The 26,141-nt window shown below is 41.7% G+C and overlaps 1 protein-coding gene across 3 annotated transcripts in view; it reads left to right on the forward strand.

The window, feature by feature from the left end:
* Nucleotides 1-22,496, forward strand: part of zer1 (zyg-11 related, cell cycle regulator) — a 28,733-nt gene extending 6,237 nt beyond the window's left edge. For 2 of the 3 annotated variants that reach the window (XM_087998193.1, XM_043720598.2), the window contains exons 2-16: nt 403-636; nt 1,992-2,151; nt 5,305-5,747; nt 7,149-7,325; nt 8,307-8,421; nt 8,722-8,868; nt 10,486-10,659; nt 11,316-11,531; nt 14,751-14,792; nt 15,798-15,917; nt 16,143-16,258; nt 18,514-18,702; nt 18,962-19,059; nt 20,787-20,889; nt 21,846-22,496. In XM_087998193.1, coding sequence (XP_087854319.1) covers nt 479-636; nt 1,992-2,151; nt 5,305-5,747; nt 7,149-7,325; nt 8,307-8,421; nt 8,722-8,868; nt 10,486-10,659; nt 11,316-11,531; nt 14,751-14,792; nt 15,798-15,917; nt 16,143-16,258; nt 18,514-18,702; nt 18,962-19,059; nt 20,787-20,889; nt 21,846-21,903 — 2,316 coding nt within the window. In that variant the 5' untranslated portion in view covers nt 403-478 and the 3' untranslated portion in view covers nt 21,904-22,496. The remainder of the gene's footprint in view (nt 1-402; nt 637-1,991; nt 2,152-5,304; nt 5,748-7,148; nt 7,326-8,306; nt 8,422-8,721; nt 8,869-10,485; nt 10,660-11,315; nt 11,532-14,750; nt 14,793-15,797; nt 15,918-16,142; nt 16,259-18,513; nt 18,703-18,961; nt 19,060-20,786; nt 20,890-21,845) is intronic. The other variant, XR_015760675.1, reaches the window with a different exon arrangement.
* The last annotated feature ends 3,645 nt before the right edge of the window (nt 22,497-26,141 follow it).

The following is a 26,141-nucleotide window of genomic DNA, read 5'->3' on the forward strand; positions in this document are numbered from 1 at the left end:
CAAAATTATGCTGGATCAGTTAAGGAGAAACTTTCCACTGACTGCGGGTGGACTGTATGTTACATAGGTTTAAAATAATTCCTAAAAGATCAGTGGAGAGATTAGGACAATTTTTTTTTATACACAGGATTCTTTATTGCTTTTAGCAAGAGGTTGGAGTATAAAAATAGAGAATTATAAGGCATTATCCTGATAACACCTGGAGTAATACGTACAGTTTTGGTTTCCTGATTTTAACAAAAAAAGGTTCCCATAGCCTTGGATGTTGCGCAGAGAACAACAATCAGTTGGCTGATTCCTGGATTGAAGGGGTTGTCTTATGAGGAAAAGTTAGGCAAATTGCACCTGTATCCACTGTACTGAAACTTTCGGCTGACTCCTAGTTTCACCTCATTTTCGCAGCTCTCTCCCAATATCCATGTAGCTCCAGGTGGCGTCTCACAGCCAGCTGTGAAGGAAGCAAAGGGGACTGCCAGACATGGCGTCATACAGTCCCGAATCATTGATGACTCTATGCACTAAGTACTGTCTGCATAACCTGGAGGGAACCCTGTGCTACATGCAAGACAATGAGACGCTGAGACTCCACCCTGACGTCTTCCTGCCCAGTGAGATCTGTGACCGCCTCGTCAACATGTGAGTCCCAAGCTGTGTGTGTGTGTAAGTACGTACATACGTGTATATCGGACAGGGGATGTGCAGGAGAAGGAGTGGAAGGCACAATGACAGAAAGGAGAAAATGAGGACTGCATATGTTGGAGATCAGAGTCAAACATTGTGATGCTGGAAAAGCACAGCTGGTCAGGCAGCATCCAAGGAAAAGGCGAGTCGATGTTTTGAGCATAAGCCTGTCGTCAGGATGAAGAGCTTATGCTCGAAAGGTCAACTCTACTGCTCCTCGGATGCTGCCTGACCAGCTGTGCTTTTCCAGCACCACAAACTTCGACAATGATAGAAAGGTCCTTCAGATGATGACGTGAAAAAGCATTTCTTCATGCACAGGAAGCTTGCAATGTGTAAATTGGCCGTTTCCACCTTGAAACAGTCTTGGCACTTCAAAACCACTTCACAGGCTGTCAAATATCTTGGGATGTCTTGAAGTTGTTAAAAGTGCTGTATAATTGCAAGCCTTTCTTTCCAAAAAGCTGTTGATGTGAGGGGTCAATTGTTAGTTATAAAACTGAAGATTTGTAGAATTTGTTTAGGAAAGGACATAAAGAGTAAAGGAACCAAGACAGCTCAAGGGAGCCACAATCTACCTGAATGTTAACAGAACAGAATTGAGGGGCTGAATAATGTCCTCCTACAGAATAAAGGGTCACATTTTAAGGACACAGAGGCCATTTCAGACAGAGATAAGGAGACATTTCTTCACCCAGAGAGTAGTGAACCTGTGGAATTCTCTGCCACAGAAAATTGTTGAGACTAAAACATTGAGTTTTTCTAAGAAGGGGATTGATACAGTTTTTAGGGCTACAGAGATCAAAGAGGTGGTGCAAAAGCGGGAACTGGGGACTGAGTTGGACGATCAGTCATGATCATATTGAATGATAGAGCAGACTCAAAAGGGCCGAGTGGCCTACTCCAGCTCCGAGTTTCTTTGTGTCTATGTTAAAATAGCTTCAGTTATTGCAAATGGTTCAACGGTTCAATTGACTGAGGGTACACAGGATAATGATAGAAACGGAGGGCTGTAGTTGGTTTGTATTCCTTCAAGTTTTGAAAGAACGGGGAGTGATCTGATCAGGCTTTTTTGAAATTATGTAATAATTTGATAGGGAAGTAGAAAGTACTATTTCCTTTAGTGCAGGGAGTCCAGAAACAAAGAACTTATGCATTCAGGAAGTATAATCAGAAAGCAGTTACTTACCCAAAAGGTGGTGGAAATCTGAAAGTCTTTGTTTTCATGTTTTTCTGTTACCCCCCATCCACCTTGGCCACACACTCTCAATCAATGTCAGTTTAAGTAGATCCTTGTGTGCATACTCTAGGTACATGGACCTGGTAAACACAGACAATAACTTCCAGCCACACGAAAGCTTCTTCAGCTTGTTCTCAGACCATCGGAGTACTCGACTAACTCACATACACCTGAGGGGCATTCAGGAGGACATTGTGCAGGATCAGGACTTGGTGGCCTTTTCTAAGCAGGTATGAGCGCCTTTTACATTTTTTAAACAGCCTTCCATTGTTTCATTGTGAAGCTTACTCCCTGGATTTCTATTTCCCAGTACGTTCTGTTGAAGTCTGATGCTTGAACTAGTAAGTGTGAACTGAGAGACCATGAGTTGGCATCAGAGCAGGATAAACTGGGCATGTTTTCTTTCATCAGTCAGCTTCCCCCCTCCTGAAGATACTGATCCCTTGTTGAGGGTACGATTTAACCAGGTCCCTGTAATCCTGCTCACTGAGCTGTTCTGCAGCCTCAGTAGCTGGACGGTGAATGCTGACAAGCTATTCAGCAATGGGAGTGAGAACTCACAACTCTACTAATCTCATTTCCCAGTGCAGTCAGGACTGTTTCCAACTCTCCTCTCCCTAAGAGTCACTGGGGCCAACTATTATATTCCTCATGTATCTTTGTTTGAGACCAGCACTGAGCAAATATCAAACCTGTCACATTCCTGTTTTGATGGCTCTGCTTGAGACAGGCCGTTGTAAGTAATTGTAAATAGGAAGGAGAAAGTGAGGTCTGCAGATGCTGGAGATCAAAGTTGAAACTTTATTGCTGGAACAGCACAGCAGGTCAGGCAGCATCCAGGGAACAGGAGATTCGACGTTTCCTGAAGAAGGGCCTGTGCCCGAAACGTCGAATCTCCTGTTCCCTGGATGCTGCCTGACCTGCTGTGCTGTTCCAGCAATAAAGTTTCAACATTGTAAATAGGAAGCTGAGAATGGAGTAGGTTTTGGATGTGAATGATCATGTACTAGCAAAACACTCTGTCTGCAATATCTTTCTATAATATTTAACCCCTTATGTCCGCATCAATACTGTCTGCTTCACACACTCCATGTGGCAACAATATCCACGCTTTCTCCACTCATAGAATCACAGATAATTACAGCATAAAAGGTAGTCATTCAACATGTCATATCTGGGAGCCTCTGCAAGAGTTACTCTGCATTATCCTGTCCTTTGTCATAATAGTGCAATTGATATTTATCTTAGATGAATATATATTCAAGAGGGAGCTGGACATGCCTTTGCAGCTAAAGGGATCAAGGGGTATTCAGAGAAAATGTGAATGGGATACTGAGATTGCATGATCAGCCATGAATGGTGAGGCAGGCTTGAAGGGCTGAATGGCCTACTCCTGCACCTGTTTTCTACATTTCTGTGTTTCTTAAAAGCCATAATTGAATCTACCTTCACGTCTTTGTTTAGATCTGAAATGCAATGTTTGACAGTCACCCTCCTCTAACCCCTACACCCTACCTCAATTCCCCTCTCATCTTCCAATTGTTCCTCCCTCTCTCACAACTTCACTCCTCCCCAAACCCCCTCCTTCTCCCCAACTTTCCTACTCTTCCCCAACCTTCCCCACAATAGCCTTTTCCTTCAAATTCAAAGCCTGATTATTCTTAATCAATCTGTTCAGAGATGTTATCATCTCTAGGTAGGTGGGACTTTCAGGTCTTCAGGCTCAGAGGCAGGGACAGTACCACTGCATACAACAGCCTTTAATACAATGTGGTCTCCTGGATATTTCTAATCAGCCTGTTCAGGGATGTTATTATAGACCTCTGGAATAGGTAAGATTGGAACCCAGGTCTTCTGTTGTAGAGGTAGGGTCGCTACCACCATGCCACAAGAGCCTTATGAGACACTCTGTCCTTAATAAAACAATGCCCATCACCTGGGTATCTTTTAACAATGTAATTAACAAACTATTAACAGATTCCTTTTGCTCATTCTATTTAAGAAACGATGTCATGACAAAATAAAGTTAACATATAAAGTAATTAAAGGAAAAATATGATTTTCATAATTCTTATGAACTAATCATAACACAATCATAATCATAATCCTCTAAGACATCCAATAATTTCCTCAAGTAAGTATTTTTGTCTTTTTTATTCCTTCACGGAACGTGAGTATCTCTGGCTGAGCCAGCATTTATTACCAAAACCTAATTTCCTGTTAAAAGAGAATGGTGAGCTGTCTTAAACTGCTACAGTCCATGTGGTGTAGGCATACCCACAATAATGTTAGGAAGCAAGTTCCAGGACTTTGACTCTGCAGCACCAAAACAGGCTGGATGTGGCTTCAAGGTGTACTTGCAGGTGGAGGTAATCTCATGTATAGAAGTTTACTTTCAGAAAGACTGATCTAACTGAGAATCACAATACCCTTGACATATCATTTAATCCAGCAACATTTGTTTAATTTCCTCAGCTTCACTTCTATATCATTTATCTTGTTAGGTACTTCCAAAAATACTTGTCTTTGAATGTTTTCAATTGCAAAGGTGTGGCAACTATGTTAAATTACTCTATTTTTCAGCAGTGACCAAATGCTACCTTTTGTCCTAGAATATGACAATGAGCATTTTCTTTATCTTAGTTACAAGCTGCAAGTGAGAGATCAAAGTCCTACAATACAGTGACCATTCATTGGTTTATGACTCGCAATCTAGTCCTGTAGAATAACACCTGGAGTAGTCTGACTTTCCTCTTATTCCTTTTGAAGACAAATGCCTAAACAAATGAACTAATAAACAACCACCTTAAAGGAGCATTGTTGCAAAACAAAATTTTAAAGGAAAGTTATTAAGTTAAATTAAAATGTTATTTCTAGGATTGATTTCCACTCCAGCCCCTGGTTGTGGAAGGCCTCAGGGATCACTGAGCGCAAATATAACCACAAACTGATTGTCAGAGGCAGACATTGTAGAAATGATCTTAAACCACCAAATGTATACTGTGTCCGTCTCTGGTACTTCAACCATGCACTCCACAGCTGTTATGATCTTGTGCTCAGTATCAGTGATCGATTCCCTACTAGGGGAAAAAGGCTTTCAGAATTACGTGGTGCTGGAGGTGTGTTTAATTCCCTCATAGCAAGCCATGCAGCTTAGTGATACCCTAGCTATTATCATGAGAGTTTTTGTGGTTCCGTTTCACTCAGGCTTTGCCTTTGCCACCTTTCCCTCTGCCCTAATGTGGTTTACATTTACTGAGAAACAGTAGGCACCCCAGTCCTTTATCAAACCATTTCCATCACCTCTCTATCTTTAGTAACATAATCAGCAAACCTTTAATACTGTTTCTAAGGTGATGACCAGTTCTGCTTTTATTCGTCAGGACCTGGTTGAACTCCGCCTGGTTAACTGTGAGAAGCTGTCAGCCAAGAGCCTGCAGACTCTAAATAACTTTCGTAGCACATTGGTTTCCCTCAGCCTGTTTGGCTGCAAGAACATTTTTTACGAGGAGGAGAACCCTGGTGGCTGCGAGGGAGATAACGAAAGCCTGGTGAACCCCACACGGCAGGTCCTGGTCAGAGACTTCACCTTCGCTGGTTTCCACAGGCTCTGCTTCCTCAACCTGGGTCACCTGACAGATGGAGTGGACGTGGACCGACTCCTGCGGCCGCTGACCTCCCTCACCTCGCTTGACCTCTCTGGCATTCAACTCAATGACATCCAGTTTCTGCTTCAGTGGCAGAAGCGGCTGGCATCGCTGGTTCTGTACAACATGGACCTCTCTGAGGAGCACATCTGGGTCCTCTTGCAACTCACTAACCTCAGGTAAGAGGAATATGCTTCTGGGTCAGGGTCAAGTGGCAAATTGAGGTTCTGAATCTTAATTCCTCCTTCCCCAAGCTCATTCCCACTCTCAGCACCGTATGACAGTGGAATAGCTTGTATAGCATCTTTTAACATAGTTAAGCATCCATCCATGCTTCTCAGGAGCATTATCAGACAACATTTGCCACTGAGACAAGATACCAAACGTTCTAAAGAAGAGTTGTACTAGACTCAAAATATTAATTCTGTTTCTCTCTCCACAGAAGCTGCCAGACTTGCTGTGTTTCTCCAGCATTTTCTGTTTTTATTTTTATTGACCAAGAGCTTAGTCAAGGAGGTCAGTTATAAGGAGCATCTTAAATGCAAGAAATGTTTATGGAGGGAATTTCTGAGCTTAAGAGCTAGGCAGCTGATGGCCAGGATACTAATGATAGATTGTTTAACAGCAGGGGATGCTCAAAGAGCCACAACTGGAGGAAGACAGAGAGCTCAGAGAAGCACAGATTACAGAGATAGGAAGGGATAAGGCCGTGGAGGGATTTGAGACCAAGGATGAGAATGCAGGCCTGTGATTTGGAGGTGCTGGTGTTGGACTGGGGTGTCCAAAGTTAAAATCACACAACCCCAGGTTATAGTCCAACAGGAACTGAAAATGTGTTGCTTGAAAGGTGCAGCAGGTCAGGCAGCATCCAAGGAGCAGGAGAATCGACGTTTTGGGCATGAGCCCTTCTTCAGGAAGAGAAACGTCGATTCTCCTGCTCCTTGGATGCTGCCTGACCTGCTGCGCTTTTCCAGCAACACATTTTCAGCTCTGATCTCCAGCATCTGCAGTCCTCACTTTCTCCTAGGTTTATTTGGAAGCTCAAGCTTTCAGAGCGCTGCTCCTTCGTCAGGCTAGCCAGCGACACCCACATCCCATGAGCGGATAAAAAAGAAACATTCCCTCAGAAAGTTCCAGGTTCGCTGTAACAATGACATCGCCAGGAGCTTCTACACTCCCTTGTAAAGGATTATTAGAGATGGAGGTAATTTGTTCCTCATGGTAATAGGATTTATAACATGACTATCAAATGCTCGCAGTTTAAGTAAGTATATGTTTTTGAGAGAAATAAAGACTTGCATTCTGTTGCACAATTTCAGAACTTCCCACATTTATTGTGCTTCTACAATGGATAGAGTGAAACAGAGCAACCAATGTGTTCATAGCTCAAACTGTTTTGTGATATCTTTTGTGGATGGGGATACATTTTAGTGGGACACCAGGGAAAGTCCTAGCAAGGTGGAAAAAACCATGTCCCAGAATGGGTAGTGGTGAATGAACAAATTTACTGTTGTTTTAATTGTAACCTGAATGCATCCAGCTCAAAATCTTGTACACCATATGTTGTTTCTGTTCTATAGACATTTGGACATTTCTCGTGACAGAACGTCTAGTTTTTACAAATTCAAGCTGACCCGGAAAGTTCTCACTGCCTTCGCACAGAGCCTTAAAAACCTTGTCTCATTGGACATCTCAGGACACCTGATGCTGGATAACTCTGCAATCTCATGCCATGATGAGGCGCTGGGCCCTGCGAGGTAAGGCCTGAAGCATACAGCCAAATATTTAAATATCAAAGTACTGTTACTGATAATATTTTCCCAGGCCGTTTTCAAATCTTTGACAAAATAATGTTGCTTTCATTCATTTTGTGTTTTGATCAGATATTCAGAATGTTTCCCAGTCTTTGAATCATTTGAAATTGTATGCAATCACTGCGATGATGTAGTCACAGCCTATTGGCCATTGTATGCAATGCCATGTCCCTCAGACAGCATTGAGGTGATTGATCAGTTGATTGGCTTTTAGTGTCGTTTGTTTAGGGAGTCATTTGGCCCAGGACAAACTCCCAGCTTCTCTTTGAATAAAATATACAAACACTCCCATCTCTGAATCAGAAGGTCCTGGGTTCAAGGCCATTCCAGAATGTGAGTACTTAATCTAGGATTGCATTCTAGTCTGGTTCTGAGACATTGTTTTATTAATAGAAATGCTGCCCTTTGGATGCAAGGTTCAACTGAAGCTGTAATAGCCTTGTATAGTGGTTTAGGTAGATATTTAAGATTCCATGGTAGTCTTGAAAGAAAAGCAAGGGAATTTCAGTCCGTTTTGCAGACAATATTAATCTTCTAATCAATAAAACCAATTAACCAATCATCCATCTCTCTGGGAATTTAAGACAATAATTTACATTATATAGCACCTTTACCTTATAAACTGTCTCAAAGCATTTCACAGATGTGATATTCAAAGACAAATTGACATCACCCCAATGAAAGGGATATTAGGACAGATGACTGAAGATAGGTTTGGAGGTGGGTCTTAATGCAGGAGAGAGGTTAAAGAGCAGTTTTAAGGAAGGAATTTCAGAGTTGAAGACCTAGAAGGCTGAAGACATGGCTACTGATCATGGGACAAAGTACATCATTGTGTGGCAAGTGCCTGGAAATGTTTCTGAGAAATGTGATAGGACTCTGGACCAGTTACTAAACTAATTTGCTTCACACTTTTGTTTTCAGCAATGAGCCACAGAAGAGCAGCATTGAACCATTCCGTGCACTGAGGAGATCCTTTCAGTTTTTGGGACTGTTTGACACCACACTTTGTAACCTAACTCATATTCCTGCCCACAAGGTAAGCAAAGCAAGCTAGTTCTCATGGTTACTCTTTTTTTTTAAAAAGTCATTTTGGGATACACATATGTGTCTGTGCTTGTGCATGAATGTGTGCCTGTTTCCATATGTGAATATGTCTTACACACATGTGCATCTCTGCTAGTGGTTCCGATGCACACATGTCCATGTATTTGTGATCTGCTGTAATTGCTTGAAACTAGAAGAGGACCACAGTAAGAATCTTAGAGTTTGCATTCAGGGTTTGGGTTGTAACTGGTTGACCTGCAGATTGAACTCCAGATTGTGTTTCTGTTTCTAGATAACTGGTGAAGCAAATGAGGATCAAATCCTGAATGCCATAGAAGCTTACACTGAATACCGGCCAGAGATTGCATCGCGTGCAATAAACCATCTCTTTGATATCGCACGGATTGAACAGTGTGACCAACCATTGCGTGCTCTACAGGTAAGCTTTGAACATTAAGTCCAGTTGACTGGGATCTGACAATTTTAGAATGGTACCAAACGCTGCTTTAATAGTGCCAATGTAAAGTAGTCACTGCTCCTCCAGGCGCAGTACTAAACCCTGTTACTGGATCCACTTTATGACATTTCCTTTTTTAGCACCAAGGTCATTGCGAACTTTCCTTTGTGCAATGATTTCAGTATATGCTGCCATTGCCCTGTCCAACTTGGGCCTCCTCGGAACCAGCTGTTTGTGCAAATAATGAGAACGTTGACTTCTTTACATTATAATTTTATAATTTATGTTTTAGATACTTCCTTAAATGAGCTACTATTACATCTACATGGTTTCCAATAAAACACAAGCTGGTTGCAAAGAAAACCTTAGTCAGATGAAGCAATAATAGTAAACAAGTGAAAACTCACCCCATTCTGAAAGAAAATACAAGAAAGATCAAATTAAAAAAGAAGCTGATGGTTAATGGGAATTCAGTATAATGAAGGTTCTGGAAGGAAGTGAACAAATCTTCCAGCTTTATGATCGCCTTATAAAGAAAGTAGTTTTTTGTTGATACCATAACTGCCTGGATTTATCAAGCTTTTTCTTTATTCTTTTGTGGGATGTGAATGTTGCTTGTGAGTCCAGCATTTGTTGGCCTTTCCTAATTGCCCAAGAAGAGGTAGGCTCTTTAGGCCAGGAGTCATATGTAGGACAACCAGGATCCATTTCTAAAGGGCATTAGTGAACCAGATAGATTTTTGTGATATCATTGTAAGGTCACTCACTGCAAACTAGCTTTGTTTTTGAATTTTAAAGTTAGGCTTTCTTTTAATTTAATTCAAATTTCACTCTCTGCTGTGGTAGGATTTGAACACGTCCTTAAAACATTAGCCTGGGGCTCAGAATTACCAGTCCAGTGACATTATTGTTACGCCTTTGCCTCCCCTTGAAAATAGAAAGAAGATAAAGTGTAATGAATGGGGAAGGAGTGAATGGGTGAAACACAGCGAAGCTTGAGACCACCCGTAATTTGACTTAATTAATGAAATGGTTTCCAAATGTCAAAGATTATTGGCCTGAAAATATATGAATTGATCTCAGAAGTCATGAAGCAAATTATATTTGTATGAATTAAAATATTCTGAAATTCCCTCCCTAAATTTCTCCATAGCCCTCTCCTCCTTCCTTTTGTGTTACCTGCCCTAAAGTGTGTCCATTTTTATTTAGTAATCAGCCAGTGAAGCACTGAACAAATTTTACTCTGTTAAAGATGCTATAGAAGATGTAGGTGGATACAGGAAGGATGGAGGAAGGAAAGTAAAGTATTATCGGTGTTTGAAATCTAGAGAGAGAATTATTTACACACACACACTCACAACCCTGACAGACTCCAAGAGACATTAAGGATAATATGCTAAGGCTGGATCTTTGCACAGACATAGCATAATAGCATAAAGAGAAGAATGATAATGGGTGGATTAATATGGTCGAGGGAGGAAGAGGTAAAGGGATGGTAATTTGCAAAAAGTAGTGCTTTCAGATTTTCTGACCATAACATATATTGATAAAAAAGGCAGAGGGAGAGTCTTTAAAAACTTTCCTGTTTCTTCATTGCAGCTGGTGATCTCTGCATTGAAGTACCACAAATTTGATAAAAGTGTTCAGGTGACAGGAAGTGCAGCTCTCTTCTATCTGACTGGCTCGGATTACCGGCACGAACAGAACATCAAACTTCGCCGCCAGGTCATTCAGGTGGTGCTGAATGGTATGGAGTCCTATCAGGAGGTGACGGTATGAACTTACCCTTTCAATCCATAAGTGTCTGCCTTAAAACCGTGGTCTGTTTCAACAGTTAGTTTATTAAAAGCCAGATATCTCTACTGTATTCACCATAAGTACATTTACATGTTTTGGTTTATGTAAGGCTTATAGGGCAGATTGGTGGCTGTTTTTCTATTGAGATCCCTGCCTCAGCACCTCTTCCCTGCTGCATCCACCCCACTCCCACACTCTTCAGCTTCTGCTGTTTCAAGCTGCATTCAGGATTATCCTCACTACATCCGATTGCCATGTCCTCGCAACACAAAACCAACAAAATCAATATTCTTGTCTGTTTCCTGATTACCATACATCAATGATCTCTTGCTTCACACCTTCCAACATGATCCTCCTCCTCGCTCACTCTTCAACCCCCATTCCCAATGCATTTCCTTACTCTTGCCCCATCCAACACCACCTCACTCTCTCTCACCTCCCCTCCCCCCAGCCTGTTCTTTCACCCTCCCCTCTTCCTTTCCCCATGCACTCTTTCTCTCTCTCGTGCTCACTCATCCCCCTTACTCCCAGCTTTTCACTTTTGCTGATTATTTTGCATCATTTGATTTTCCTTGTGTGCTTAGTATGCACTTACCACAAATCTCGCTCTCGTTTGCTTCCTGGCAACATAGGTACAACGGAATTGCTGCTTGACACTCTGCAACTTCAGTATTCCGGAGGAGTTGGAGTTCCAGTACCGGCGGGTCAATGAGCTGCTTCTCAGTATCCTGAACCAGACTCGACAAGATGAGTCTATTCAACGTATAGCTGTGCACCTTTGCAATGCGCTGGTCTGCCAAGTTGACAATGATCACAAGGAAGCAGTGGGGAAAATGGGCTTCGTCACGGTAAGTGTTGTGTTGCTGAGGACTGGGCAGATCGTTCTACTATTATATTGTTGTCATTCCTTCAAACACCTGTCATGAAGTTAATGTGGAAACATAAATCCAAGTAGCACATTCCAAAGTGGTTTCTTCATTAATTCACTCAATTATCTTCTGAAGGAGGACATGTAATCACCTCTTGACCTTCCAAAGCTCAAGGGGAGATTCTGGTGGTGTGGTGGTTACGTCAATCGGTAAATACCAATCTAATGTTCTGTGGACATGGGTTCAAGTCCCTCCAGGGCAGATGGTGAAACTTAAATTGAGTCAAATGTTGAGCAAAATGATGGCCTGATGATGACCATGTAACCACTGCCAATTGCTGTAAAAATCCATCCATTAGTTCACTAATGTCTTTTATGGAAGGAAATCTGCTGTTCTTGCCTGATCTATACATGACTCCAGACCCATAGCAATGTGGTTGACTCTGAACTGCCCTCTGGGCAATTAGCGATGGGCAATAAATGCCAGCCTTGCCAGTAATGCTTACATCCCATGAATGAATTTTAAAAATTACAGCTATGAACTGTAGTTACTGTATTAGGAACTGCAGCAGCTAATTTACCAACAGCAATGTCATACATAGCATTGCAGTTCAGATATAGAGATTAATAAGACCAGTTGGAGGTTAAATCTTGGCTGCCAGATAAGGGATAACACGCCTGCTCCAGTTCTGCAACTGGATAGGATATTTTACAAGTGGGAAAATGGAGCCTTGTTGAACATCTCCTTCGAAGAGTGTGACCTCTGACAGCACATAGCCCTCTCAATGGAATATGGATTTTGTGTTCAAGACCCTGTGTGAGATGAATCTCGACCTGGATAAGAAAGTTAATTGGCCAATCCTAGTCCATTCATTCTGAAAGATTACACATCACTCAACTGTCCCAGAAATGAGGTCAAGTTGTTTTTCACTCAGCCTCCTGTCCAGAGTCTGTCCTGCATGATGATCACTCTTCTGACATGAAACGTGCTTTTGTCTTTTACAATTCTCAACTTGTATCCTCTTCTGAAGGAGGACATGCAATCACAATTTAACTGATGTGTAGTGTTAAGTACTCCCTTACATGTCTTCCCTGATGTCCCTTGTTGGAGCTTACTTAATATTGCTAATGGCTGGGGATGTGGTGGCATACTGATAGTGTCATCAGACTGGAATCCAGAACCGAAGGCTAATGTTCTGGGGACATCAGTTCAAATCCTACCGTGGGATTCAGTACTGTATTCATGTAAAAACTGGAATTTAAAAGCTAATGATGACTGTGTAACCACTGTTGATTCTCATTTTTAAAAAAATCTAATGAATGTCCTTTAAGGAAGGAAATTTTATACCCTTACCTGCATGTGACTTCAGACTCATAGGAATACGGTTGACTCTTAATTATCGTCTGTGCAATTAGGATGGGCAATAAATGTGGCTTAGCCAATGGCACCCATATCCCATAAACAAATTTTTTTTAAATGTACCCATTAACCTTAATGCAAGGGCAAATGTGGATGGCTATGTTGGTTTCTTCTCCCCTCTCTTTTTGTATGTTTGTTGTTTGAAATAGCCATGAACATTAGTAGATTTTCCATACATCTCTATGTCTCACTCATTAAGGATCAACCTGCTTAGAAGCAGCATTTCATCATTTTCTGTCTTTCATCCTCACACTGTTTGCGCAGTAATTTTACTGGCTGCTGCCAGTAGTCAGATTTGTTGAAAAGTTGGGAAGAGCGTGGTGGTAAGTGTTGGGTACATGCATAGTAGGTTTTATTGTAGAATCTTTGCAGACCTGAAGTGGTGGGGAAGCTGTTGAAGAAGATACTGAGAGACAGAATTTATCCACACTTGAAAGCAAATGGGCTTGTTAGTGTTAAGCAGCATGGCTTTCTGTAGGGAAGGTCATGTCTCACCAACTTGATTGTGTTTTTTGAGGAGGCAACAAGAATGTTTGATGAGGGAAGGGTAGTGGATGTTGTATATGTAGACTTTAGTAAGACATTTGAAAGGTACTTTATGGCATGCTGGTACAATAGGTAGACCCGGGGTATGCTTAATGGATAAATATCCAGTTTGGTCATAGAAAACAGCAAGTAGCAGTAAAAGAGTGCTTTTCAGAATGGAGATCAGTAATTAGTGGTGTTCTGCAGGGATCAGTGCTGGGACCTCTTTTGTTTATAATATATATAAATGATCTGGGGGGAAATGTAAACGGTCTGATTAATAAGTTTGTGGATGACACCAAAGTTGGCAGATTTGCAGATTGTGATGACGATTGTCAAAGGATACAGTAGGATATAGATGGATCATGGATTTGGGCAGAGAAATGGCAGATGGAGGTTAATTTGGACAAATGCGAGATGGTTCATTTTGGAAAATCAAATGCAGGTGCGAATTAATAAATAAATTGCAGAACCCTTAGGAGCATTGACATATAGAAGGATCTGGGCGTACAGGTCCACACAGGAGGATACACTAGTCAAGTAGGCACATAGCATACTTGCCTTCATCGGCCGAGGCATTGAATATAAAAGTTGGCAAGTTATATTACATCTGTACAAAACTTTATTTAGACCACATTTGGAATATTGTGTGCAGTTCTGTCTGCCACATTACCAGATTTAGAGAGGGTGCAGAGAAGGTTTACCAGGATATTGCCTGATCTGGAGGGTTTTAGTTATGAGAAGAGTTTGGATAAACTCAGATTGTTTTCACTAGAAAGACTGAGGCTGAGGGGTGATCTGTAAGAGAGCTACAAAATTATGAGAGGGATAGTTAGGGTGGATAGTCAGAGGCTTCTTCCCAGGGTGGAAAGGTTGACTACAAGAGGGTACAGGTTCAAGGTGAGAGGGGGAAGATTTAGAGCACAAGTGTGGGGAGAAACTTTCACACAGAGGGTGATGGGTGCCTGGAATACACTGCTAGTGGAGGTGGTGGAAGCAGACACATTAGTAACATTTACGGCATATCTTGGTGACACACGGACAGGAGGCAAACAGAGGGTTAGAAATCATATATGGGCAATGAGTAGTGGGTCGAAATAAGGATTAGAAATCAGTGCAGGCTTGGTGGACCAAAGGGCTTGTTCCTGTGCTGTATTGTATTATAAGTGCTCCCTTGATGAAATGAAATGGGCCTGCTTTCAAGAGATGACCTGGTCTTTACTGCTGACCTGTTTAATCTGTATCTTCTTTCAGACAATGTTGAAGTTGATTCAGAAAAAATTGACGGACAAAGTGGTAAGTTAAAGAAAAGAACCTGCCTTTATGTAGCGCCTTTTATAACCTCAGGCTATTTTGAAGCACTTCACTGTTAATGAGCATTTATGAAACATAAAACTAACCAATGCTGTAAAAGTAGGAAATACAGACATCACCTTGCACATTAGGAAGGTCACGCCAACATATTACCTCCAGGATCGGTATTGGACAGAACACTAGAGGGAACACCTCTGCTCTTTGCAATAATGACCATAGAATTTTTAATGTCAATCTTGCTTTATTGTTTCATCTGCAAAAATTACCTCTTACAATGCAGTCCTCCCCATTACTGTATTGAAATGTCAGTCTGGATTTTGTGCTTTGTATCTGGAGTAAGGTTTGAACCCACGACCATCTGACTGGTAAGGCCAGAGAGTGTTATCCCCTGAGTGATGGCTGAAAGTTGTGTTTCCTTTCCCCACTATGTTCCCACCTCCCACTTTCTCTCCTGAAGGTGCTGCTAATTAACTTGGCATTCTGTGTGTGGTGCTACTCCTTCACTATCTTGCATCCAAGTGGCTTTACTTCAGCTGAGAGCCCAGCGGTTGTGCGTCTGTATGTGGGCAGCTTACCCAGTGCTGAGCACACAGTTAAATGCTTCATTAAGCTCAGCTGGAAGCCAGGCAGCCTGAATGCTGTAGGTTCATTCCTCAGATTGTAAGGTGTCAGCTGATCTGAGCTTGAGTCGGTCTGATAGTGTCCATACAGAGAGAAACAGAGTTAATGTTTCAACTGTGGCTCTAATGAAAAGTCATCGGCCTGGAATATTAACTTTATTTCTCTCTCCATAGATGCTACCTAACATGCATATTGTTTCCAGTATCCCACATTCTTTTTGAAGATTTCCAGTATCCACTGAGTATTTTGCTTTCATTCCTGCTTTAGGTCAGTCCATCTAACACATTCAGGGCATCAGTGTGATAGAGCTTGATTGAGAAACATTTCTAACATTTTCCCTGTCGCCTTCTTTCTTTCTTTGGACAGTGTGACCAAGTAATGGAGTTTTCATGGAGTGCACTATGGAATATTACCGACGAGACTCCTGATAACTGTGAGATGTTCCTGAACTGCAATGGAATGAAGCTGTTCCTCGAATGTTTGAATGTAAGTTTCTCTCTGGAGAAAGTGACCCTGATTTTACATGTATAAATGGGGCATGAAAAATATTAATCGTTGTCTCTGTTTTGTCCTGGCCACTTCAATGATTGGTGCAGGATATGTTAGCACAGCTGTAGGAGCCCAGACATGATTAACTGTGAGGCCCTGTATTTTACATACTGTTTTTCAGTTTGCTCCTAACATTTTTTTAAAATCATTCTTTAATTTTAGGAGTTCCAAGGAAAACAAGAATTACACAGGAACATGTTGGGTCTGCTGGGAAACGTCGCTGAGGTCAAACATCTGCGACCGCACCTGATGACCACACAGTTCATCAGTGTCTTCAGGTTGGTGTTTTTAAAATCCTACTGGAACAATCTAGAACAAGATCAAAGAACAATACAGCACAGGAACACCAAACCTGCGCCGACACATGATACCTTTCTAAACTAAAACTACTTTGCCTCCACGTGGTCCATATCCCTGTATTCCCTGCCCACTCAGGTATTTGTCAGGATACCTCTTAAACGTTGCTGTTGTGTTTTACCTGTAATTTACCTGTCATTGATATAAAAGGTTATATAATGATTTGGCCTTTTATCCCACACTACCCCCTCACACTGTTCCGATCACTGTTTATATTGGAGTCAGATTATCATCAAACTATTGATTTCATTATATTGTATCCAGTTGCATTAAACATAGTTTCTTCTTCACCCCTGCACATTCCACACATCAGTCCCCACACAATGAAACTCTCAACTAGTCTACTTCTAGCTAAGTGACAAAATATTAAAGCCCAAGGGAGGCCATTTGATCCATTGTGCTTGTGCTTTATCTCTGTCCAATTAGATCCACTTTTGTATATAATAAAATCAGACTACTGCTGATGCTTGAAATCTGCATTAGAAATAAAGTGCTGAAAGTGGACTTATTGCCATGTTTATCTGTACTGCAACAGTGACTACATTTCAACAGCAGAGGTTGTCAAAGGTGCTGTAGACAGGTAAACAAATAATTAAGAAGGCTAATGGAATGCTATCCATTATTATGAGGGGAACTGAACATAAAAGGAAGGTAATGCTTCAGTTATACAGAGCATTGGTGAGACCAAATCTTGAATTGTGTGTTCAGATTTGGTCTCCTTGTTTAATGGAGATATTAAATGAGATTTACTAGATTGACGCCTGGAATGAGTGAGTTGTCTCATGAGGAAAGGTTGGGCAGACTGTTTCCACTGGATTGTTAAGGAGTGAGGAATTATTTGATCAAAGCGTATAAGGTGGTTTTGACAAGGTGGATGAGGAAAAGATGTTTCCTGTTGTGGGTGAATCCAGAACTAGGAGCACTGCTTAAAAATGAGATTTCATCCTTTTGGGACAGAGATTAAGGGAGTTTTTCTTGAGGATCGTGTGACTGGAACTTTAAATATTTTTTAGGATAGAGGAAGATAGCTTCTGGTTAGGGAAGGGAATCAAAGGTTATCAAGTGTAGATGGGAAAGTGGATTTGAAATACAAATGGGTCAACCGTTATCTTACTGAATGTTGCAGCAAGATTGAGGGGCCAAATTTCTAAATTGTGTCTGTGGAGACAGAAAAGGAGTTAGCGTTTCAAGTTCAAAATGACTGTTTGGAAGAAGAGTCATAGTGATTTGAAATGTCAGCTGTTTCCCTCTCCACAGATGCTGCCAGACCTGCTGAGTTTTTGACCTGGTTTTTATTTTTATTTAGTTCCCGTTTCCTGCTGATTCCCTTTAGACCTGAAAGTTTTCCTGTTCAAATATTTAGTCAATTCCCTTTAAAAGATACTAATGAATTTGCTACCATGGCCCTTTTAATGAAGCACATTTCAGACCATAATAGTGCACTGCATAAACAAATTCTCTTCTCCCCCTCTGGTTTTATCTGCCATCTCTTTAATTCTGCTGCTTACCAACTCTCCTGCCAGCTTCTCTTCATTTATTCTATCAAAATCTTTCATAAGTTTTAACCCCTCTATTAGTTCACTTTCTCTGCTCTAAAGAGAACGGACTCCGGACAATTGCTTCGGACAACATACATTCAAATTCATCTTTGGCGTGAGAGGTGTTGGAATTGATACTTCGCACAACCAGTGACATGTTCCTGGATCTGGTATCCGTAGAAATAGTTAGGAATGGGCCTTGCCCTACCCATTCAGTACTGCAGTGATGTAAGTGCTCTGACCCTTCACCCTGGGTCTTTTATTCTATGTAAATGGCCTCATTTTGTAAAATATGCAGAGAAAGTTATAATCAGCCTAATACCTTTTCAGTGTTTTGCGAGCAATCAAGGGAGGAATTTACTCTCCCATTTCATACTATGCCCCATTTGACTTCCTATTGCCAATCCAATCCCCATCTGTTAGCTTTTGGATGGGTTCTGCAACATTTTCTTCCATTATAAAATACAGTGAAAATGCTCTCTCTTACATTTGATCATGAATCTGCAAATGTCATCTCTTTTTGACTATATTTTTGCAATCATTAGTGAAGTAATATGCCCAGATTTATACTGGAGAATTCGCCGGTCTCACACCAACCCCACCTCATATCTCATTTTTATCTCTCATTTCCATTGCAGCCGTCTCTTAGAAAGTAACGCAGATGGAATTGAGGTGTCGTATAATGCATGCGGAGTTCTGTCTCACATCATATTCGATGGAGATGAGGCCTGGACTATCACAGAACCGCGGCGCGTGGAAGTGATGGATAGAATGTGGCGAGCAATCTCTAGCTGGGATGAAAATTCAAGAAGAAACATAAATTACAGGTGGGAACAGGCATAATGTTCTGTGAGAGGTTTAGTTTGGGTCTTGAAATTTGATTTGGCCAGTGGTGGGGAGATTATCCAGGGCTGGTGGAGAGAGAAGGCCAGTGGAGCGTGGGGGGGGGGTCTCTTGTCCAGGGGAATATGTGTATCTTTTCAAGTGGAGGAGCATGTGTAGTCCAGTGCAAGGGTGTTTTGGCCAGGATAGAGTATTCTGAACACTAAGGACAGTTGTGAGCTGCAGATTCCTTCCTCCTTGCAGGTCTTTTGAGCCAATCCTACGCCTTCTCCCTCAGCAAGTGGCTCCAGTCAGCCAGCATTGGGCAACATGGGCTCTGTTTAACCTTACATCTGTTTATCGTAAGTACTGATAGTGATGTACCTCTTAATCTGTAGCATTGAGTCATGGCACATAGAGGACAGATTGGCCAAGCCTGTCAATGTTTGTGTGTTTCTGTGACTGACAGGGCAGCACATCATTCTGCTCACCCTATTCGATTATATCAGCCTTTAGCCCAATCCCAGTGCCTTCAAAGTTTGCCATTTCAATTTTCTTGATTTCCCTCTCTGCTTATTAAACCTGTGTATCACTTCATGAGTGTCTAACTAACAGTTTTCCAGGGGCTAATTGAGTGTTTAGGAGTCGTATGAACATGGATGATCACAGATTCAGTGCCCCTACTGGGGCCGAATTGGCTCTGTCTTTCGTCCAGGTTGTGTTAAGGGCTGTATAATTGGTGTCAGTACCTTTAGGCTGGGTAATGGTGGAAACATGCAGCCACAATTCCCACACCTGACCCTGCTGGAAAAGCAGACAGTTATTCACTTTCATTGATCGCTGTTTGTTTATTTCCAATTTTTTCACAGAATTCATCTCCTTAAACACTCAGTCTTGGTTGGATTTAAAGTATATTTTTGGCACTGTTTTTACAGGCCTATGGGTTACTAGTTTAGGAAATTCACCTCAGACAGCATAAATTCACATCTTTGCTTTTGAAAACTTTGTGGTCTCCTCACCCCACTTCCCATTTGCTGCAACTTTCTCTGGCCCTACTGTTGTGATATGGCTAAAATCCTCCAATTCTGGTCTCTCCCACATCCTTGATTGCTCTGCTATTGGCAGCGATGCCTTCACCTGCCTGGACTCTGCACTCTGAAATTTCCTTTCACATTCGTACTCTCGGATAAACCTTTAAACCCTAACTCTTTGACCAAACATTGGGTCAACTGTCTCAACATCTTATAGAGCTTAGTGTGAAATTTTGTCTGATTTGTGCTCCTACAAACCAATAAGAGACATTTTGGTGTTTTAAAAGCATTAAATAAATGCAAGTTGTTGTTTCAGACTTCACCATACAGTCTGGACAACAGTAACACAAGCTGTAAAAGCAAAATACTGTGGATGCTGGAAATCTGAAACAAACAGAGAATGCTGGAGAAACTCAGCAAGTCTGGCAGCATCTGTGGAGAGAGAAATAGAGTTAACATTTTGAGTTCTGAAGAGGTCTGAAGACAACTTATACTGAACTCAATATGTTAAGTCTGTTTCTCTCTCCACAGATGCTACTAGACCTACTGAGTTTCTCTAGCATTCTCTGTGTTTTTCAATCAAGCTAAACCAAGTTTGGTTGGCAGAAGCCCTACCCTAAAAGTCATTCGTAGAATGAAACAGCACTGAAGGAGGTTATTCGGCCCATTGTGCCTGTGTTTGCATTCTTGAATTAATTGGGTTTTCATGACAGTTATGTAACTTGCTTTAAACTCTTAACCTTTGGATCATATGCTCTGCAGTACAACCACTAGCACTAGATTACACTGTGCAGGGGAATTTCAGTCGACATTTTGGCCAATCCTGACATTGACACAATGACTAGAACACCTCCTGTTGTGCTGTACAGCATCTCTGTTTCAATGATATGTCCCTGTGAGAAAGAGGAGAAAATATTTCATTGCACAGTATTGAATTTCAAGCACCAGGTTTGCAGAATGAATGAAATTGCGGATGGGGATAAAATATCGCATTTTAAAGTTCAATGCTACGTGTTACTTGTGAGCTGAAGCTGCTGTTTAATGGTTTAAATCCTTAGCTGAGAAGTACTGTCCATTGCTGATCAAAGAGAATGGAATTGAACTGCTGAAGGGAGTGATTGAGAGTGATGCAGCTAGACCAGAGACCAAAGCGATGGCAAGGTACATGAAGGACTTACACCATGACTGTGCATACATGATGAAAACAGAAAATGCTGGAGAAATGAAGCAGGTCTAACAGCATCTGTGGAGAGCGAAATATTGTTTACATATCAAATATAATTTGAATTTTCTTCCGAACTTTGTATATCTGTTCCATCTAAGAAATGTTAAGCCAGATGTAAGACAAATGTGGTTCAGTCCAGCCCCTTAACTGCTGGTGCCTGGGTTTCAAGCCAACCCTGATTCGCAAGACAAATCACATCTAACTCAAATGAGTTTGAATCACATCCAACCTATTGTGGGAAGAAGTTCATAAATTGTCTCCAAATTGATAGTTCAATTTACACTAAAAATCAGTTGAAGCTGCATCCTACAGCAGCCTCCCCATTCCTAGAAATCCTACCTTTGCTGCCCAGGCAACTCCGTTCAGTTTGTGTTTAATGTTTCATCACTCACTAGCGTGAACGATTGGGTTTACTGGATGTTTGAATTTGGAAATGGGCTGCATTTATTATTGTTGACCTATTATCAGCTGAAACCTACATCCGAACACACAAATGTGTGAACGTTATCGTTTGAGTTACCTGCAGATTAATAGAGTCAAGGATTTAGATTTAAAGGTGTGCACCACCGTTTGCCCCCAATCAAAAGCTCCATCATATATACTTGTTAAGCCTTAATATCATTGGAATTGATAACTGATGAGAAAAAAGGGAAAGTTGCCTATGAGTCAGGGGAGCTCTTCTAAAGTTGAATCAGCAAAAAACAGTTCCTGGTTAATGCTCACTGTAAGTGGAAAGGGTCTGAAATTCCCATTGAGTTTCAGATTCTAACATGCTTGCCGAACATTATTCAGCTTTTTATATATTCGCAGAACACAAAAGAAAATCAATGCACAGTGAATGCTGTTTCCTAAATCCTTTTAAGCCAAGCATTATTTCTGTTTCTTCCAACAGCGAGGTCATCTGTTTCTGCGAGATTTTTAAAGAGGAGCGGATGGACACATCCAGATAAAGGCTGAGGACAAGTTGTCACTTACCCTCACTACTTCCTGTCATGCGTGGCATCAGTGTAAATACTGAGGAATCTTCTGTTCCGCTACACAACAATGCATCAAATGCATTGTAGGGAGGAGCCTCTGTGCATGACACACTGTTTCAGATGACACGCAGGGGAAACATTTGGTGTTGCACAAGAAAATGTTAATTCACATCATTTTTATAGAATGAGACATTAGCGTTTTCTCTCATACTCCTTTTTTTTCTCTCATTTCCTCTGTCCCTCATTCTCTATTGTATTCTTATTCCCTCCATGCTTTCTCAAATCTCTTTCTTCTTTTCTCACTTTCCCCACTTTGTGTTTGATTGCACTCTGTGGTGTTCTCACCACCTCTGTTATTGTTATGTCTCTCTCTCTCTCTCTCTCTCTCCCCTTTCTATGATCTCCTTCCCATCATCTTATCTCTCTGTAAATTGTGCTTCCATGATTTGTCTTGAATCTTTTTGATTGTGAAACCCCTCGGGCTGTGCCAGTTACTCAAATGTCAACGGTTATAAACTTTTAGGGAAAAAAACAAACAGAATAATAAATTACTTGTTGTTGAGGCACTTGTTACTGTACACATACTGGGGAAGGGGTGTTGGTAATTTAGTTCTTGACGTGCTGTTGGTGATGAGATAACAAGCCCAGCAAGTGGTCTCCATTTGCAGAGCAGCTGAAGATATATGAAGTGTCTGATTCCTTGGTTAGAATGTATGTTAATTACAGATCAACATCTGCGATTTTTGAGATTTGTAGCTCAGGTTGAGGTTCAGGTTGTAAGTTTGCTCGCTGAACTGGTAGGTTTGTTTCCAGACATTTCATCACCATGCTGGGTAATATCATCAGTGAGCCTCTGGTGAAGTGCTGGTGTTATGTCTCGCTTTCTATTTGTGTCTTGGTCTCTTAAGGTGGGTGATATCATTCCTGATTCTTTTTCTCAGAGGTTGGTAAATGGGGTCCAGATTGATGTATTTATTGATGCGGTTCCAGTTTGAATGCCAGGCTTCTAGGAATTCCCATGCGTGTCTCTGTTTAGCCTGTCCTAGGATGGATGTGGTGTCCTTCCTTGTCTGTATGTAAGGATACTAGTGATAGTGGACCATGATAGTTGGTGTTCGTGTATCCTGGTGGCTAGTTTTCTGCCTGTTTGTCTGATGTAGTGTTTGTTACAGTACTAGCATGGTATTTTGTAAATGACATTCGTTTTGATGGTTGTTTGTACAGGCTCCTTTAGGTTCATCAGCTGCTTTTTCATAGGAAGTGGGACATAATACCAGTGTTTCACCAGAGGCTCAATGATGATGTTAGCTAGCATGGTGATGAAACGTCTGAAAACAAACCTTCCATCTCGGAGCAAACTTACTACCTAGACCAACACCTCAATGAAAGCACCCCGACTCTAAAATTTTCTGCTAAATTGATTCAATATATTTGATTTCAGAAATAATACATTGGCACAGCCTAAAAGGAGCTGAGTAATTCGGCATAAGAATTAAAGAACTGCCCATACCGTGATCATCTCACTGCTGTGGGTTCAGGCAGTGTTGGTTGATGCTATGACATTTAATAGTCAATGACCTGGTTTAGATTTGTAATTTACTGACTCAGGTTCTGCCAATACATAGCTAAATGACCTAAGAAAATGTTTATTTTTGCTATTTTATGCTTTATGTCTGACCCTAACCACCTACTTTACCCTCGCCACAACGCACAATTTCTCTATCCTCTACACGTCCTGAGAGTTTTTCATTAAATCCCTTCCTCAGGGATGTAAGGCAGAAATTCAGGGAGCTAGGGTGGAAGCTTAGAGCTAGGACAAACAGAGTTGTTATTGCTGGTTTGTTGCCCGCGCCATGTGCTAGCAAGGCGAGGAATAGGGAGAGAGAGGAGTTGAAAACGTGGCTACACAGACGGTGCAGGACGGATTCCTGGATAATTGGGGTTCTTTGTGGGTAGGTGGGACTTTTACAAACAGAATGGTCTTCACCTGAACTAGAGGGGTACCAGGATCCTGGAGGGGGAAATTTGCTAATGCTCTTCATGTGGGTTTAAACTAATTCAGCAGAGGCATGGGAACCTAAATTGTAGTTCAAGTTTAGAGGAGGTTGAGAGTAGGGAGGTCCAAAATAAGATTTCAGGGTTGCAAGAGGGCACCGGCAAGCAAGACGTTGGTTTGAAGTGTGTCTACTTCAACGCCAGGAGCATCCAGAATAAGGTGGGTGAACTTGCAGCATGGGTCAGTAACTGGGATTTTGATGTTGTGGCCATTTCAGAGACATGGGTAGAGCAGGGATGGGAATAGGTGTTGCAGGTTCTGGAGTTTAGAACAGATAAGATGATAAAAGAGGTGGGAGTGTGGCATTGTTACTCAAGGACAATGTCACGGCTGCAGAAAGGACATTTGAGGACTTGTTAGCTGAGGTAGTATGGGCTGTGATTAGAAACAGGAAAGGAGAGGTCACCTTGTTGGCAGTTTTCTATAGGCCTCCAAATAGTTCCAGAGATTTAGAGAAAAGGATAGAAAAGATGATTCTCGATAGGAGCGAGAGTGACAGGGTAGTTGTTATGGGGGCTTCAACTTTCCAAATATTGACTGGGAATATTATAGTTCAGGTACTTTAGATGGGTCAGTTTTTGTCCACTGTGTGTAGGAGGGTTTTCTGACACAGTATGTAGCAGGCCAACAAGGGTTGAGGCCTGTAACAGTAGTACACTTGCCAACTTTATGGGCATTTAAATGGTCATTGGATAGGCATATGGATGAGAATGGAATAGTGTAGGTTAGATGGGCTTCAAATTGATTTCACAGGGGGGCGCAACATTGAGGGCTGAAGGGTTTGAACTGCGCTGTAATGTTTTATGTTCTATTATACTGTACCTGTTTGATCAACCAGTTGTTAAGTCTGACAACACAAGGGTAGGTTCAGCCTGAGTAGGGCTTGTGTTTCCTTCACTTGCTTGGGCAGGTGTTCCTGCTGCAGTGCTACTTCACCCACTCCAGAGTCATCACTTCTGTGTTTTGTACATTGTCCACCAAGTAGAGACCATAAGATCACAAGAAAAGCAGAAATAAGCTATTTAGTCCATCACATCTGTGGCACCATTCATGAGGTCATGGTTGGTACAGAGCCTGTGCCCCTTGTTATGGTTCCTGTTTATATCAGCCAGATACCAACCTCAAAACGGCCCTTCTTGTACACTTTTTCAGTGCCAAGTCATTAAGTCAGCAATACATTTTCTAACTGAGTGGCCTGGCAGTTTCTTATCTAAGTTGAGAGTGGGGTGCTGAAAAAGCACAGCAGGTCAGGCAGCATCCGAGGAGCAGGGGAATTGATGTTTTGGGCAAGAGCCCTTCATCAGGAATTCACCAATCATTGCCTAGTTTCTTCCTCACTTTCTCCTAGTTTCTTATCTAAGGCTTGCTTGGTTTCTGTGAACTGCATCCTTTGATAACAAGTTCTAAGCACACTGAGAAGGCTATTGTCCACAGGGAAGAGACGAACTGTTGCAGTCTGAGGATCCAGGCATGAAACTACTGACTGACCGCCTTCAAATTCTGGGGGGAACCAGTGTCCCACTGATGGAGACTGCTGTTGTCAGAATGGTAGTCACACCGCACTGAGGGATTTGGGCACCTCACACTAATGGCAGGTCCCAGGCACCCCTTTTTTAAAGTGAAGAAATCCTATTCAAATTCCATTTGCTGAAGTAACAAATGCAATGGACCATTTCCAGACCAGAACTTAGGCTGACAGGATAGACCATTGTCATGGCTTTCAGTTAGATTGGAGGCCTGGGGAAATGAATGGGGAATTTGACTAGTACTCAGCCCTCTAACCCATCTTGTTAAATTCCCCAGGGTGAAGGGAGCGTTGTGGGTACCTAGAACCTTAGTGCCTTGACTATAACATTATCTACTTCATTAATAATGAAGCACTCTGGGAAACCCTGAGTTTCGGAAACATACTGCAATACAGTTCTTCCGTCATAGGCAAAGAAATGACATGAGAATGAAATGGATCAGAATGCCTTGATAATGTGGTCATTGGGAAGTCAGGGCTGTAGAGCAGAAATCTATGGGGTACAGTTCATGGACAATGTGAAGGGGCTCAATGCCACGGTTCAGATAGATGAAAGGAAGGAATGGATTTTGTCCACATGGTTTTAAGAAAGCCATTTATAAGTGCCACACAAAAAGCTAGTTAATAAAA

This window comes from Chiloscyllium plagiosum, unplaced genomic scaffold (assembly GCF_037043375.1).
Source record: "Chiloscyllium plagiosum isolate Xiang-an unplaced genomic scaffold, Cpla_swu_hap1 HiC_scaffold_21, whole genome shotgun sequence".
NCBI lineage: Eukaryota > Metazoa > Chordata > Chondrichthyes > Orectolobiformes > Hemiscylliidae > Chiloscyllium > Chiloscyllium plagiosum.